Below are 13,331 nucleotides of genomic sequence, written 5' to 3' on the forward strand. Positions count from 1 at the left end.
TAAATGGGATGTATGTATAATGGTACTGCCTCATTGAGAATGCTATCATTAATATTTGTAAAGTGCTTAAAACGGTGTTTGGAACTTAGCAAATGCTAAATTAGTGATTGACTGATAAATAGGTCACTGTGCAGATTAAATGAGCTAACTCCACAGCGTATGTTTCTAATGCCCGAATAGCCACTCTCACACCTTCCAAATTTCAGCTGCAGCACAATGAATACCTTCTCACAAAATCAAACCCATCTCACTCTGATAGCACCTCATCTGTACACAGTAGTCTTCCTTTCTACCCTATTTAGACCCCTTGGGAGACTGCCTGACACACAGAGTTCATGCCCTCAGGGGTAACTTTCAACCAAGGAAAGAGGAATTGGTGCTGTCAACCTTTAGACAGGCAATTCTGAGAGGCATTCTGATTGCTTCATGCTCAACAGGTCCTCCTGGAAGTGAGTTCCCACTGCCCACAGCAGGTACCTCAATAACACACCCTCACATTGGCTTTCTTTTTTCTTCTCTTTAGATTTGTACAAGCAACATGCTTGCGGAACATGTGTTTAATACTAAGTAGTTCAGTAAATATTTATTCAATAAAATATCCAGCCAAAAGCTCAGGGGATCACTTCTAAACTTATGCTGCCACCCACAGGTATAGATTAAAGCCACCTAAGTAGAGGAAAACAATCAAGAGAAAGAATGTAAAGGGAAAGGAGGGCAAAACTTTTGTTTTGAAGCAACTAAACATTTTTTTTTTTAATTCTCACACAAGGATATGTTTATTGATTTTAGAGAGAGAGAAAAGGGGAGGTGGAAACATCCATCGGTTGCCTCCTGTATCCGCTCCAACCGGGGATCGAACAAACCCACAACCTAGGTATGTGCCCTGACCAGGACTCAAACCCGCAACCTTTCTGGTGTATGTACAGGACAAAACTCCGACCAAATGAACAACCAGGCCAGAGCTGAAACATTCTTGTGAAAAGCTCCCTGATCTTAAAACCACATCTGCCTCCTGCAATTGTTACAGTAATCAGGGTGAACCAAGGTAATAAAAGGATGACTCACTGGTTTCCAAATTCTGATGCTACAAAAAGGAAGCCTGTTTTAAGCACACACATGGCAGCAGCAACAGGCACAGTATCAAAATACTTGAGCCGGATCTCAGTAACCTGGAATATGAAAAGAAAAGAAAAAGTCTAGTGTCGGCCTGAAGCAAAGCTAGACCATGGAAGTATTTTAAGACAGCATAAGCAGAGTAGCAAATAAAATACTGCACTTAGTCTTTACCCTCCTCTAACCATGGTCTGCTTACCATATCTTCATCTGTCTCCAAAGTGATCTTGAAGATATCGCCCTGCTCAGTTTGGGCCAAGAAGAAGAACATCGATTTGGTCTTATGGGTGGCAGAGCAGACAAAAATCATTCCTCTTTCAGGGTCATCCAGGTCATTCTAGAAAAGTCAAATATACAACCAATATCTTAGAAATGAGTACGTACACTGGGATTCAGCACCTAACCAACGGGGATTATACAAGCTACCCAAGGCCTAACAAGCTTTGACCTAGAGCAGCCTGCTAGCAATGGAAAAAAACCCCTAAGAATTCTTGTCTGCTATAAATGTAACAGAGCCTGGGTACCAAAAGAACCCAGCCATAATTCTACTCTATAGCCTAATCAGGTTAGTAAGGCAAAAACTACCTCCAGAAAAAAATGTTGGAAAAGAGACACAAACTTTAAAACATAATCATTTCAGGCTGTGGCTAAAACTCTTCCATATCCCCAACACTACCATCCAAACCATCCATCATCAGCCCTGTTCTGCATCAACTTCCTTGATTACTAAAAGGCATTCCCATGAATATGATTTTTGGATTTTTTTGTTTGCAACATTTGTATTTCTCTCTTTGAATGAGCTCTTCAAGGACAAAACATGTTTTATGCTCTTTGTAGCGCCAAAGCCAAATACAATGCCTGGAAGCTACATGTTCAATAAATGTCTGGGCAACCAACTAAACTACCAAGAAGAATTAAATTTGCTAAATTTCTCCTCAGGTTTTCTAAAACAAATGGAATCTTACTCAGATACTATGTACCAGAGAAAAGTAACTCCTGAAAAAGCTTAACTCCAGGACCTATAAATTAATACTAAAAAGAGACCCAATTTGAGGCTGAGAGGAGAGATTGAGGAAGCGTAGATGAAACAAGATTAGCTAGCTATGTGTTAACTACTGAAGCTGGGTACACAGAAGTTAATTTATTCTACTTTTATACATGCTTAATAATTTCCACAGTAAACTGTTAAAATTAAAAGCAATAAAACACAATTTCCAAACATCAGAGTAGTAACTGATTAAGGGGGAAACCACTGGGTGAAAAGATCTTGAAGAAAAGGTTATTTACACAGTTTTAAAGTTCACCCCCAGATTCCATGCCAATTACAAAAAGGTACCTTTACAATGAAGAGCAGACACCCCAATGTAACAAAATGACTGGTTTAGGATCACCAATGAGATAAACCAACATTGTGTGCCCCCTAACATGACCTAGTGGGAAATATATATCCCCACCTACATTAACAGTTCTACCAAAAATATTAACCTGGATATTATCATGAGGAAAAGATTATGGAACAGACTATAAGAGAGCTAGCCCAGCCTTTTAAAAACTGAGAGGAAAATATTATAAACTGAAGGAGACTAAAGGTAGATTATAAGGGAACTTTTGGGAACAATGAGAAACTACAATATATGTAAAATAATTGATTACGTAAGTTGGTAAGTTTTATGGACATAATATTTGTAGTTTGGTTATATACAAAAAAAACCCTCATTCTTAGGAGCTAAGATCTTACAATTCTCTAAATGTCATGATGCCTACAACTTGTTTTCAAATGGTTTAGCTTCAAAAAGTTTATATGCGCATGCACACACACATACGCGCCATTAAGAAAAGGGAAATGCAATAAAATATCAGTAATTGGTAAACTGAAGTGAAAGGCATTCTGAAATCCACTGTCCTGGTCTTTTAAATTTTTCTGTATGTTGCAATGGGGGTAAAAAAAACAGAATGAAAGACAATTTATCTCCAACAAATATGGCTGGCTTCTTCAAATTAGAAACTTTCAGGAATTTCAAATTGCTCATGTCCATAGGTTCCTCTGAAATAGAAATTGTGTTTTTAATTAATTCCCTTTCTTCGTGAATTTATTTTGTTTTGCTGACATTGTACCAGTTTTATTAAAGATAACATTTACAAAGAAACTGAAACTTGATAAGATAAACTTAAGTTCATTTCATAAACGCAAATATCTCTAATGGCAAACAAAGACCTTACTCGTCTCCTGGGAATTGGACAGCGAATGTCCGGTTGGTCACCAAAGTTCTTGTAAGTGATATAGTTTTCAGAGCAGATCAGCACTCCACTTGGACCATCTGACCCACCTGGAACTGTCAAAGAAAATAAAACTTAGCAATGATTTGACATACAATGAGTTACAATTTAACTTTCAATTCTTTCTCTCCTTTAGCACAACCTGATGAAGAAGGTACAATATGCCTAAAGCTGAGAAAAATTCCAAGTGTTGCTTTTCCCTGAAAGTTATGTTAAACAAAAAAGGAGTCCAGTTTGGGCGATTCAGCCTATCCAGATATCTGATAATAAATCTAAATTTTTAGCTCCAATTCCAGAACTCAGTTCTCAGCATCAGAGCTACAATCCAACTATATGGATATTCCACTAGCACCTTCAAAATACAATATGTTCACAAATTCAAGTTCCTCCCCAAACCTATCTACCTCCTGGATTCTGTACCTCAGAAAATACCACCAAAAAAAGGACCAAACCAACTCTCTCCCCTTGCAAAACCTATTTATTCTACCACCTTAGCAACACTCATGCAACCAATCTCTCGGTTTAGTGAAACAGTCTTTCTTCCCAGTCTTAATATCCCTCATTCCATTAGCCAAAATTTAAGCAAGTAGAGGCATACTTCATTTTACTCAACTCTGCAGACACTGAGTTTTCATCAACATCATAGCAAGACCCTCCACCAGCAAAAAGATTACAAATTGCCTAAGGCTCATTTTGTAGCAAGAGTTTTTGGTTTTTTTTGAGCAATAAAGTATTTTTAATTAGGAAATGCACACTGTTTAGACATGACATTGTACACTTAACAGACTATAGTATAAACTTTTGTATGCACTAAAAAATGCATTTATGTGATTCCCTTTATTGCATATTTGCTTTACTGCGGTGGTCTGGGACTCAACCAGCACTATCTCTGAGGTATGCCTGTAACCTTCAGGTTATTATTCCCCTGCTTAGAATCCTTCAGTAGCTACCACTACACTACTATCTCTACCCCTGTCTTTAGCATAATGACCCAAGCACAATGAGCTTTCAGTGCTTTGAATTATGTTCTTTCTTGCATTTAGGCCTTTCATATGCTATTCCCTTTGTCCAAAACAGAAAATCCTCCTCCACTCCCCACTGTACCTAGCTTATTATGAACTAGTCCTCAGGTCTCAGTTTACAGAACACTTCTCCAAAGTTTCTCCAACAAATTCCCTTCTTTTCCTGGGTTAGAGACCCCTCCTCTGCACTGTTACAGCATTTGGCATACTTGACAATTTTGTTACTTTTACATAGTAACCACTAGTTTCAATCTTGCATAAAGGGAGACAATGCATTTAATTTTTCACAATTGCAGTCCCAGGAGCCAATAGACCAACTTTGCACATACTGATTGTAGAGTCAAGAAATATTTGTTGAAAGAATAAAGACTTCCTCACAAATTAAAGGTATGGTAATGTAATGGCAAGTAATGAAATGTGTTATCTATTTTCCAAGGTTCTTCTGCATAATATAGTCTCTTCCTAAGATTTGATGCTCAAAGACAAATGCTATCATATTATTCTTCTCCAAAATCATTTGTCAAGAGACATATTTCATGTTAGACATCAATCTAAGTACAAATGGCTCAGAACAGAAAGGACCAAATTACTGTCTTCCCCAAGTCTGCCAAAATTTAATGACCACAAATATAGTTGTCCTCCTTTATGGTCTTAATTTAATGAACTAAACTGATACTGATTTTCAAGACTTCTGGTCAAGATGGAGGCATAGGTAGAAACGCTTTGCCTCCTTGCACAACCGTAAGGATCACAACTAATATCTAAATAAAAACACCCAGAACTGCCAGAAAACCTAATTGTATGGAAGTCCAACAACCAAGGATTTAAAGAAACCATACTCATCCAGATGGGTAGGAGGGGCAGGCAGGACCCAGTGCAGCAGCACCAGAGGAAGGGGTGGTCCCACATTCACCTGTGGTGAATAAAAAAATAGGAGGGACTCCTTGAGAGTGAACGATCCCATCCCAGCCCCAAGTCAGAACGTGCTGCCCAGGGTGCTAGTGCCGGGAAAACAAAGCCTCATAACCTCTGGCTGTAAAAACCAGTGGGGGTTGGGGAAACAGAAGAAACTGCCAGTCTCTCAGGAGAGTTTCAATCTTGCATAAAGGGAGACAATGCATCTAAAGGGCCTGCACAATCCTAGAACATACCCAAAGCCACCCGCTCTGGAAACCACCACCAAGGCAACAGTTGCACACAGGAAGGTGGTGAAGTGACTGGAAACAGGGCGAGTCCCAAGCAAGCCTCCAGCAGCCAGGCAGCAGCACTGTCCCTTCTCTGACCCCTCCCCCACATACAGAGCCACAGAACAGTGAAGTGGGTTGCCGTGCCATGGCAAATACCTAAGGCTCTGCCCCATTCAACTTAGCAGGTGTGCTAAGACAGGGAGTCAAAGGAACTCTAATATACAGAAACAAACACAGGGAGGCTGCCAGATTGAGGAGACAAAGAAAAGTGGCCCAAATGAAAGAACAGAACAAAACCCCAGAAAAAGAACTAACAAAACGGAGACAACCAACTTATCAGATGCAAAGTTCAAAACACTGGTGATAAAGGTGCTCAGAGAACTCCCTGAGTACAGCAAAAGCATAAAGGAAGAAATTAAGGCTACACTAAGTAAAATAAAAGAAAAACCTACAGGGAATCACAGTGATGAGAAGGAAGCCGGGTTCATATAAACGATTTGGAACATAAGGAAGAAATAAACAGTCAACCAGAAGAGAAACAAGAATTCCAAAAAACAAGGATAGTACAAAAAGACTCTGGGACATCTCCAAAAGTGCCAACATCCAAATCATAGGGATGCCAGAAGGAGAAAAAGAAGAACAAGAAATTAAAAACTTACATGAAAAAATAATGAAAGAAAACTTCCCTAACTTGGCGAAGGAAATAGACATACAAGTTCAGGAAGCACAGAGACTCCCAAACAAGCTGGACTCAATGAGGACCACACCAAGACACAGCATGATTAAAATGCCAAAGGTTAAAGATAGAGAATCTTCTTAGCAACAAGAGAAAAGAAGGGCGTTACCTACAAAGAAAAGGGTGCCTATAAGACTATCAGCTGATTTCTCAAAAGAAACTTTACAGGCAAGAAGGGATTGGCAAGAAGTAATCAGGGTGAAGAAAAGCAAGGCCCTACAACCAAGGTTACTCTATCCAGCACAGCTATCATTTGGAATGGAAGGGCAGATGAAGTGCTTCCCAGACAAGGTAAAGCTAAAGGAGTTCATCATCACCAAGCCATTACTACGTGTAATGTTAAAGGGACTTAAGAAAAAGAAGATCAAAACTATGAAAATTAGAAATGACCACAAACTTACCACTATCAACAACTGAATCTAAAAAACAAAAACAAACTAAGCAAACAACTAGAATAGGAACAGAATCATTGACATGGAGATCATTTGGAGGGTTATCAGTGGGGAAGGGGAAGAAAGGGGAAAAGGTGCAGGGATTAAAAAGTAAAAATTGGTAGATACAAAATAGACAGGAGGATGTTAAGAACAGTACAGGAAATAAAGAAGCCTAAGAACTCATATGCATGACCCATGAACATGAACTAAAGGGTAGGGGATTGCTGGAGGGAAGGAGGGTACCAGGCCGGGGTGGGCAAAGGGGAAAAATTGGGACAACTGTAACAGCATAATCAATAAAATATACCTTAAAAAAAACCCTGATATTAATTTCCTAATGGTGAAAAATTTTGAGCTCCTACAAAAATCTTATTTAGCTATAATGCATTTAAAATGCTGTTCTGCCACCAAACCAGCATTGCAAGAGATGCTAAAGGGTCTGCTTTAAGCAGCACTATTTACAATAGCCAAGTGCTGGATACAGCGTAAGTGCCCATCCGTAGATGAGTGGATCAAAAAAACTGTGGTACATTTACACAATGGAGTACTACATAGCAGGAAGAAAGAAGGAACTTCTACCATTTGCAACAACATGGATGGAACTAGAGAGAATTATGCTTAGCGAAATAAGCCAGGCAACGAAAGAAAAATACCTTATGCTATCACCTATTACAGGAAACTAATGAACAACACAAACAAATGGGCAAAATTGAACCAGAGGTATGTAAACAAGGAATAAACTAACAGTAACAAAAGGGGAGATGGGAGGGAGAGAAGGGGGTATGAAGGGGAAGGGTCTAGTCAAAGAACATGTATAAATGACCCACGGACATGGACAACTGGGTGGGGGGAAGCAAGAAGGGGGAAAAAGTGGGACAACTGTAATGGAAAAACAACAAAAAAAATTTTTTTAGTGGAGGAAAAAATGAAAATATAAAGAATGGAAATGCAAGTTCAGTGAATATTAGAAGGACAAGGATTTTCCTTCACACTGTATATTTTTCTCCCTATCTGATCCCTCCAGAGTTTGGCATTCTAAAGAAGTAAGTAATGAATGACATAAGTTTCTTTGCATAAAACTAGTAAGACCAGTTATTAATAGAGGTTTTTTTGACCAAGATTTTGACTGGAATGTCACGCCTAAAGAAGACATGCTTGGGCTCTGGTTGTTACCAAAAAGCCCTGAGGAACTGGGATTGACTTTCGAAGGTAATAAAAGCCCACGAGATAAAAGGCCTGGTACCTTGGTTGGATGTGCGGTCCATGGCAATCTTTCCAGGGAAGGAATGAAGGTTGTTTTCCTGAAAGATGGCTGGAAGGGACCTTAAGGCACAATGGAAAACCAGAAGGACTTGGAAAAGATGGGTGTTTACAGGCAAGGCTGAATGCCAGGTATGTGGTTCAGCTTCTGTGCCCTGAAGGGCAAACTGAAGATCACCCTAAATGTTCCTTGTGTAAGTTTCAGCAAAGCAGAACTAAAGATCATAAGTGATCATTTGCTACTCTTGTTGTGTTTATGCAAATGAACAGGATAAATTAAAAATGGACTTAATGAAGTCCCTTTAATGACAAGGAGGGTAATCTCAGGGAGAAAAATCGTGATTCAAGGAAAATCACAATGCTCAGTGGTAGGCTATAAAGTAGTGCAGCTAACCATCTTTAAAGTTTCTTTTCATTTAAAATTTGTTTTCATTTGAAAGTTAAACTATGTCTGTGGTATTATCAAAGATGTTTAATTTACAGGCAAGAAGAATGTCAAATGCCTTGCAACTGGATGTCTTTTCAATAGGACAGTCTTACAGATTTAGAGTCTTGTATGTGGGTTATGTTACATAAATTAACATATGTTTTCTGTTTTCAAAGGGCATAAGCCTATGATCTCATTACCTTATCTGTAGTGTAGGCCTCACTTAATCCTGTCTACATTGCTGCCTCCTGAGACGCATGGTTTGGCTGAACTAAGTGGCTGGGTTGGTGAAGAATGGGGTGGTCTGTGGGCTTCACATTAAAACTGGTTTCTCTTTTCTATCCTAATGGCTTGGACAGAAAGAGCCCAGAGGTCTGGGAGGGGGAAAACCTAAAATATTTCCCTCAGCCCAAACTAAGTATAATGGGCAAAAGGGTTTTGGACAGGTGAGAAGTACCTGGCACACCTTCCTCCAAAGAAGCCCTTCTTTTCCCTAATGTGGGACACTGAAAAATTAATACCTGCCTTTTGTCATCTAGTAGTTATGGATTGAATGATGTCTTTTAACCCTGTTGCCAAATCTGTTGTCCCCAGAATACAACAAGGATGCCAGCCTGTTAAATCAAGAATGCTGTTATCCAGGGACAGCCAACTGACCTGGAGTCTGCATGATCCTTCCCCATGTGGGAAGGTCACCCTCCCCTCTACACCCCCACTCTTATTAGGGATTTCTGGACCCAAGGGTAGGTAGGACGACGACCATGTCCAGCTTGAAGCAGCTAGAGGAGCTCGAGACCATCGCCCGTTGTCCTTTATAAGATTATAAAGAGTCTTAAGTCTGAGAAGGAGGGATTGTTATTTTTATTGTTAAAATAATTAATTAATTTTTTTTTTAAAGAAGAATATATGAAAGGGTGAGGCAGTAGAGCTTGTATGTACGACCCATGGGCATGGACTTGAGGGGGAGATTGTTAGGGGAGGGGGATGCTGGGCGGAGGGGAACAAAGGGGAAAAAATTGGAACTATTGTAACAATATAATCAATAAAATATATTTAAAAAAAAAAAATGCTGTTCTGCCCTGACTGGTGTGGCTCAGTTGGTTGGACATCATCCCGCAAAGCAAAAAGGTTGCCAGTTCGATCCTGATCAGGGCACATGCCTGGGCTGCAGGTTTGGTCCCAGTAAGTGCACATATAAGAAGCAATCAATCAATGTTTTCCATGAGTCTCTCCCTCTCACTCTCCCTCTCTTTCTCCCTCCCTTCCCCTCTCTCCTAAAATAAATGATTTTTATAATTAAAAAAAAAAAAAAAAAAAAAAAAACTATTCAATCTGATTTGCTAAACTTACAGATTTCTGTATCTATAATCACATGTAGAATTAGCCTGTAAACTTTTGTTACTGTCCTTCCTCAGTTTTGACACTGAAGTTATATTAGGCTCATAAAGTGGTACATTAGTTTTAATTAGTTTTCTATTCTCTGGAGAAATTCAAGGTCCCTGAAAATTCTGGACCTTAAATCTTTTGGAGAAAAAGAGATTTTTGACTACTGTTCCAATTTCTTTAATGGATACTGGTTTATTTAGGTTCTTAATTTCTTCTTGGAGCACATAAGTTTTGAAAAACATTTCTAATTCATTAAGTTTTTAAATTCATGAACATAGTTTATGTTGCTGGGTTTGTCTATTTCATTTGTTTTTTCAAAAACCTAGGTTTTGATTTTCTTAATGAGAATGAAAGACTGATTACAGTCAAAATATCAGTGGCCAACAGCAATCAATATTCCAAGGTGAATGCTCTTCTTGTCCTTTCTTCTCTGCCCCCATTAGAGAATAAGAGTTAACCATCACATGAACGTCTAACCTCGCCAAAACACAGACAAGTTACGCAGGTTTACTATAAATAAGTTAGCTTCCAGACCCTATTAAGTAAACCATCCCAAGTTTGGGCCTAAAATGGACCAGGCAAAATGGTACAGAGCAACTCTGCAAGAAAAGTACCTGTGATAAGGAAGTTGCCATGTTCCTCCAAAGGTTCACTGTATTTTCGGACCACATGATTTAAACCAAGGTCTAATTCATAGAAAGTAAGCGTCTGCTGGGTATTAGCTGCTGCTTCCCCTGTTGGATCATTGTCTGCTTCCTATAGAGGAATACAATAGCACAAAGACTAATCAATACCATAAACTCAAACTTTTAGAGCTGGAAAAGACATCAGGATTCTTCCACTTCACCAATGAGGAAGCAGAGGTCCACAAATACCAAAGGGTTTGCCAAAGTTCACACTACTAGGTAATGGTAAAGCTGGAATAAGAGCCCAGGTCTCCTAACTCTGGGATCAAGGTTCTCTCATCTTTCCCTTACACTCAAGGAAAAAAATAGTATGCTCCACCTTTCACTATCTTAAAAACTATATCCCAAAAAGTTTTACCTACTTTTTTAGGCATCTTTTCTCAATAAATCCCGTTTCCACAGGGAGATTGTTCAACTCAAATAGAAGTGCTATTATATAGTCAGGTAAGCTCTGAAACATTTCAAATTTCAGTAAGGCACTTGGAATATGGAAAAAAATTGTTAACTACACGAATGTGAGATTAAACAATGAAGAAAATAACCTTAAGAAAGCTCTGAGGTGGACTGTAAAAATAAAAAGGAGAGAAAGAAACAACACACACACACAATCCCCATTACCTCATAATCCATTTCCAGACAAGCAAACATTGGATTTTCAAATCCCACATCTACGCCAACCACATGATATACTAAAGTGTTTGCTTTGTGGGCCTCCAGGGGAGATGAGATGGTCAGCCGGGCTGCAGCATCTCTGTTCAAGATATACACCAATTTCTGTTTCTCAATAGCACCTGCAGTTGAAGACAAAATACACAAGATTTCCAGATAATGAATAAAGGGGCTTAAAGAACAGCTAGAATCTCATCACAATTATTTTTAAAAATCCTTAACAGCCAGCCCAAACCCTATATGTATACTAACTTAGGATTTGCTTTCTATTATTAGAATAGACAACAGCATCATTTACCTACCTCCTTCCTAAGAGAGATCATACTACCTCAATAACTCTTTAAAAGTTTTTAGTGTGCCCTAGATTTAATGATGTTGGGCAACTAAACAATAATACATAGAACTGCCAGGTTTCTTCTTTCAATTAGGTCAAGTGATTTTGTGACAGGTTGGAGAAGGCTGCCCTCTAGAGGCCTGATCAGATACACAGAATTTTCTTCAAGAGATTTGTCAGAGAAGAGACATGAATGTGAATCATCACTTCAGGCTGATGAAAGCAACCATATTCATTGTCTAATAACATGAAACCACTTTATTGTAGTCTTTTTGCTTACAGATAAAAAAACAGAAAAACATCAACTTCCAACTACACAGTAAGTAGATAAGGTGTGTTAAGTTTTCCATTGTTTTAAAAGGAAACCATGGAGTTAATATACATATGACCCAAACTTTACCCAGTTATGATTTGTTAGTATACTTCCCAGATCATAGCATTATCATCCTGAAGTGAGCATCTACAATAGTTAGAGAAGCACTCAACAGAGCAAGTCACTCACTAATCATAACAGCTCGCCCTTTGGGATCCACAGCTAAGAACTGGCCAGGAACAATACGGCGGCATCCACTCTTGCCAAAGGTTTCTTGATGAATTTTCTCAAACATATTCTTAGATGGCTGGTATTCCAGAATAACAATTCGACCTGAATCACTGCCAACCACAATGTAGTCTTTGGTGCCACCTGTCAGCCTAAAGGCCATGAGAGACCGAATAACACCAAATACTTCCACAGTAAGTAGGGTGTGCACTTTGCCAGTATTGGGATCCGGGCGAAGGAGCTCCAAGATCTTTCCACGAGAAACAACAATTTCCTGTTGTTTGGTTCCTAGATTAGCAAAAAATAAAGACCATGAAAAATCAGAACTAATCCAAAAAGTAACCTGGATGAGTCAAGCCACTAAAGATAGATGTAATTAAATGGGTTGGGGGCTCAGTATTTTAAGTTAATTTATTCTATTTAAAAAGGTACTGATCTAACAAAAATGCTGTCAAATAAGTTTTTAAAATATTGGTTATACAAGTTACTTTCTTAGAAACCTTTTTATTTTTCTAACATTTGCCATCAATCTGTATAATTGGGCACTGCCCATAAATGGTATTAATGTATCCTTAGTGTCATACAATTAAAAATCTCCAAAGGTTCTTTCTAATCTATTTTTAAGGCTATTGCTCTAAGAAATCATATTAACATTCTCTGCAATTTGATGTAGTGTCTCAAAGAACTTTTAAAGCTATCATCTAAATACAGTTTAGCCCTGGCTGGTGTGGCTCAATGGACTGAGTGCCAGATTGCAAACCAAAGGGTCGCTGGTTCAATTCCTAGTCAGGGCACATGCCTGGGCTGCAGGTCAAGTCCCCAGTTGGGGGTGTGTGAGGGGCAAACACCCACTGATGGTTTTCTTTTTTTCTCCTCCCTTTACCTCTTTCTAAAAATAAATAAATAAAATCTTGAAAAAAATACAGTGTTTATTTCTAAACTAACACCTAAAAAAAATTCACTTACTTTCTTAACTGCTATCAATACCTCAAAGTGTGTAACAATCAACTTGTCTCCATCTATATAATTCCACCTGGATAAGTTGTCATCAACTTTAAAATAAATGCTTAAAATAACTAAGTTCCTCCTTGCCCAAACTCCCACTCTGGGCTCAACTAACCTTTTCTACTATCCTTTTCTCTGCTACCTAGGTTAGAAACTCATATCCTTCACTTTCTTTCTACCTCCCCTGTCACATCTTCACTACCTTAATGGCTTCCTATTCTACTGTATATCCCACTCTTAGCCATCCCAATCCA

At 38.7% G+C, this 13,331-nt stretch overlaps 1 protein-coding gene and 2 non-coding genes across 3 annotated transcripts in view; all 3 read right to left on the reverse strand.

The window, feature by feature from the left end:
* Positions 1-13,331, reverse strand: part of SF3B3 (splicing factor 3b subunit 3) — a 49,000-nt gene that overhangs the window by 31,718 nt on the left and 3,951 nt on the right. The window contains exons 3-8 of the mRNA XM_090261355.1: positions 12,034-12,360; positions 11,147-11,319; positions 10,457-10,598; positions 3,334-3,446; positions 1,313-1,450; positions 1,066-1,169 (exon numbers count right to left, since the gene is read on the reverse strand). Of these exons, the coding sequence (XP_090117481.1) occupies positions 1,066-1,169; positions 1,313-1,450; positions 3,334-3,446; positions 10,457-10,598; positions 11,147-11,319; positions 12,034-12,360 (997 nt within the window). The remainder of the gene's footprint in view (positions 1-1,065; positions 1,170-1,312; positions 1,451-3,333; positions 3,447-10,456; positions 10,599-11,146; positions 11,320-12,033; positions 12,361-13,331) is intronic.
* On the reverse strand, positions 1,667-1,757 carry LOC149994191 (small nucleolar RNA SNORD111). Its single transcript, XR_016507960.1, has one exon. It is a non-coding gene; the product is annotated as a small nucleolar RNA SNORD111 (small nucleolar RNA).
* On the reverse strand, positions 11,668-11,747 carry LOC149994192 (small nucleolar RNA SNORD111). Its single transcript, XR_016507959.1, has one exon. It is a non-coding gene; the product is annotated as a small nucleolar RNA SNORD111 (small nucleolar RNA).

This window comes from Furipterus horrens, unplaced genomic scaffold (assembly GCF_987537825.1).
Source record: "Furipterus horrens unplaced genomic scaffold, mFurHor1.1.pri manual_scaffold_13, whole genome shotgun sequence".
Taxonomy (NCBI): domain Eukaryota; kingdom Metazoa; phylum Chordata; class Mammalia; order Chiroptera; family Furipteridae; genus Furipterus; species Furipterus horrens.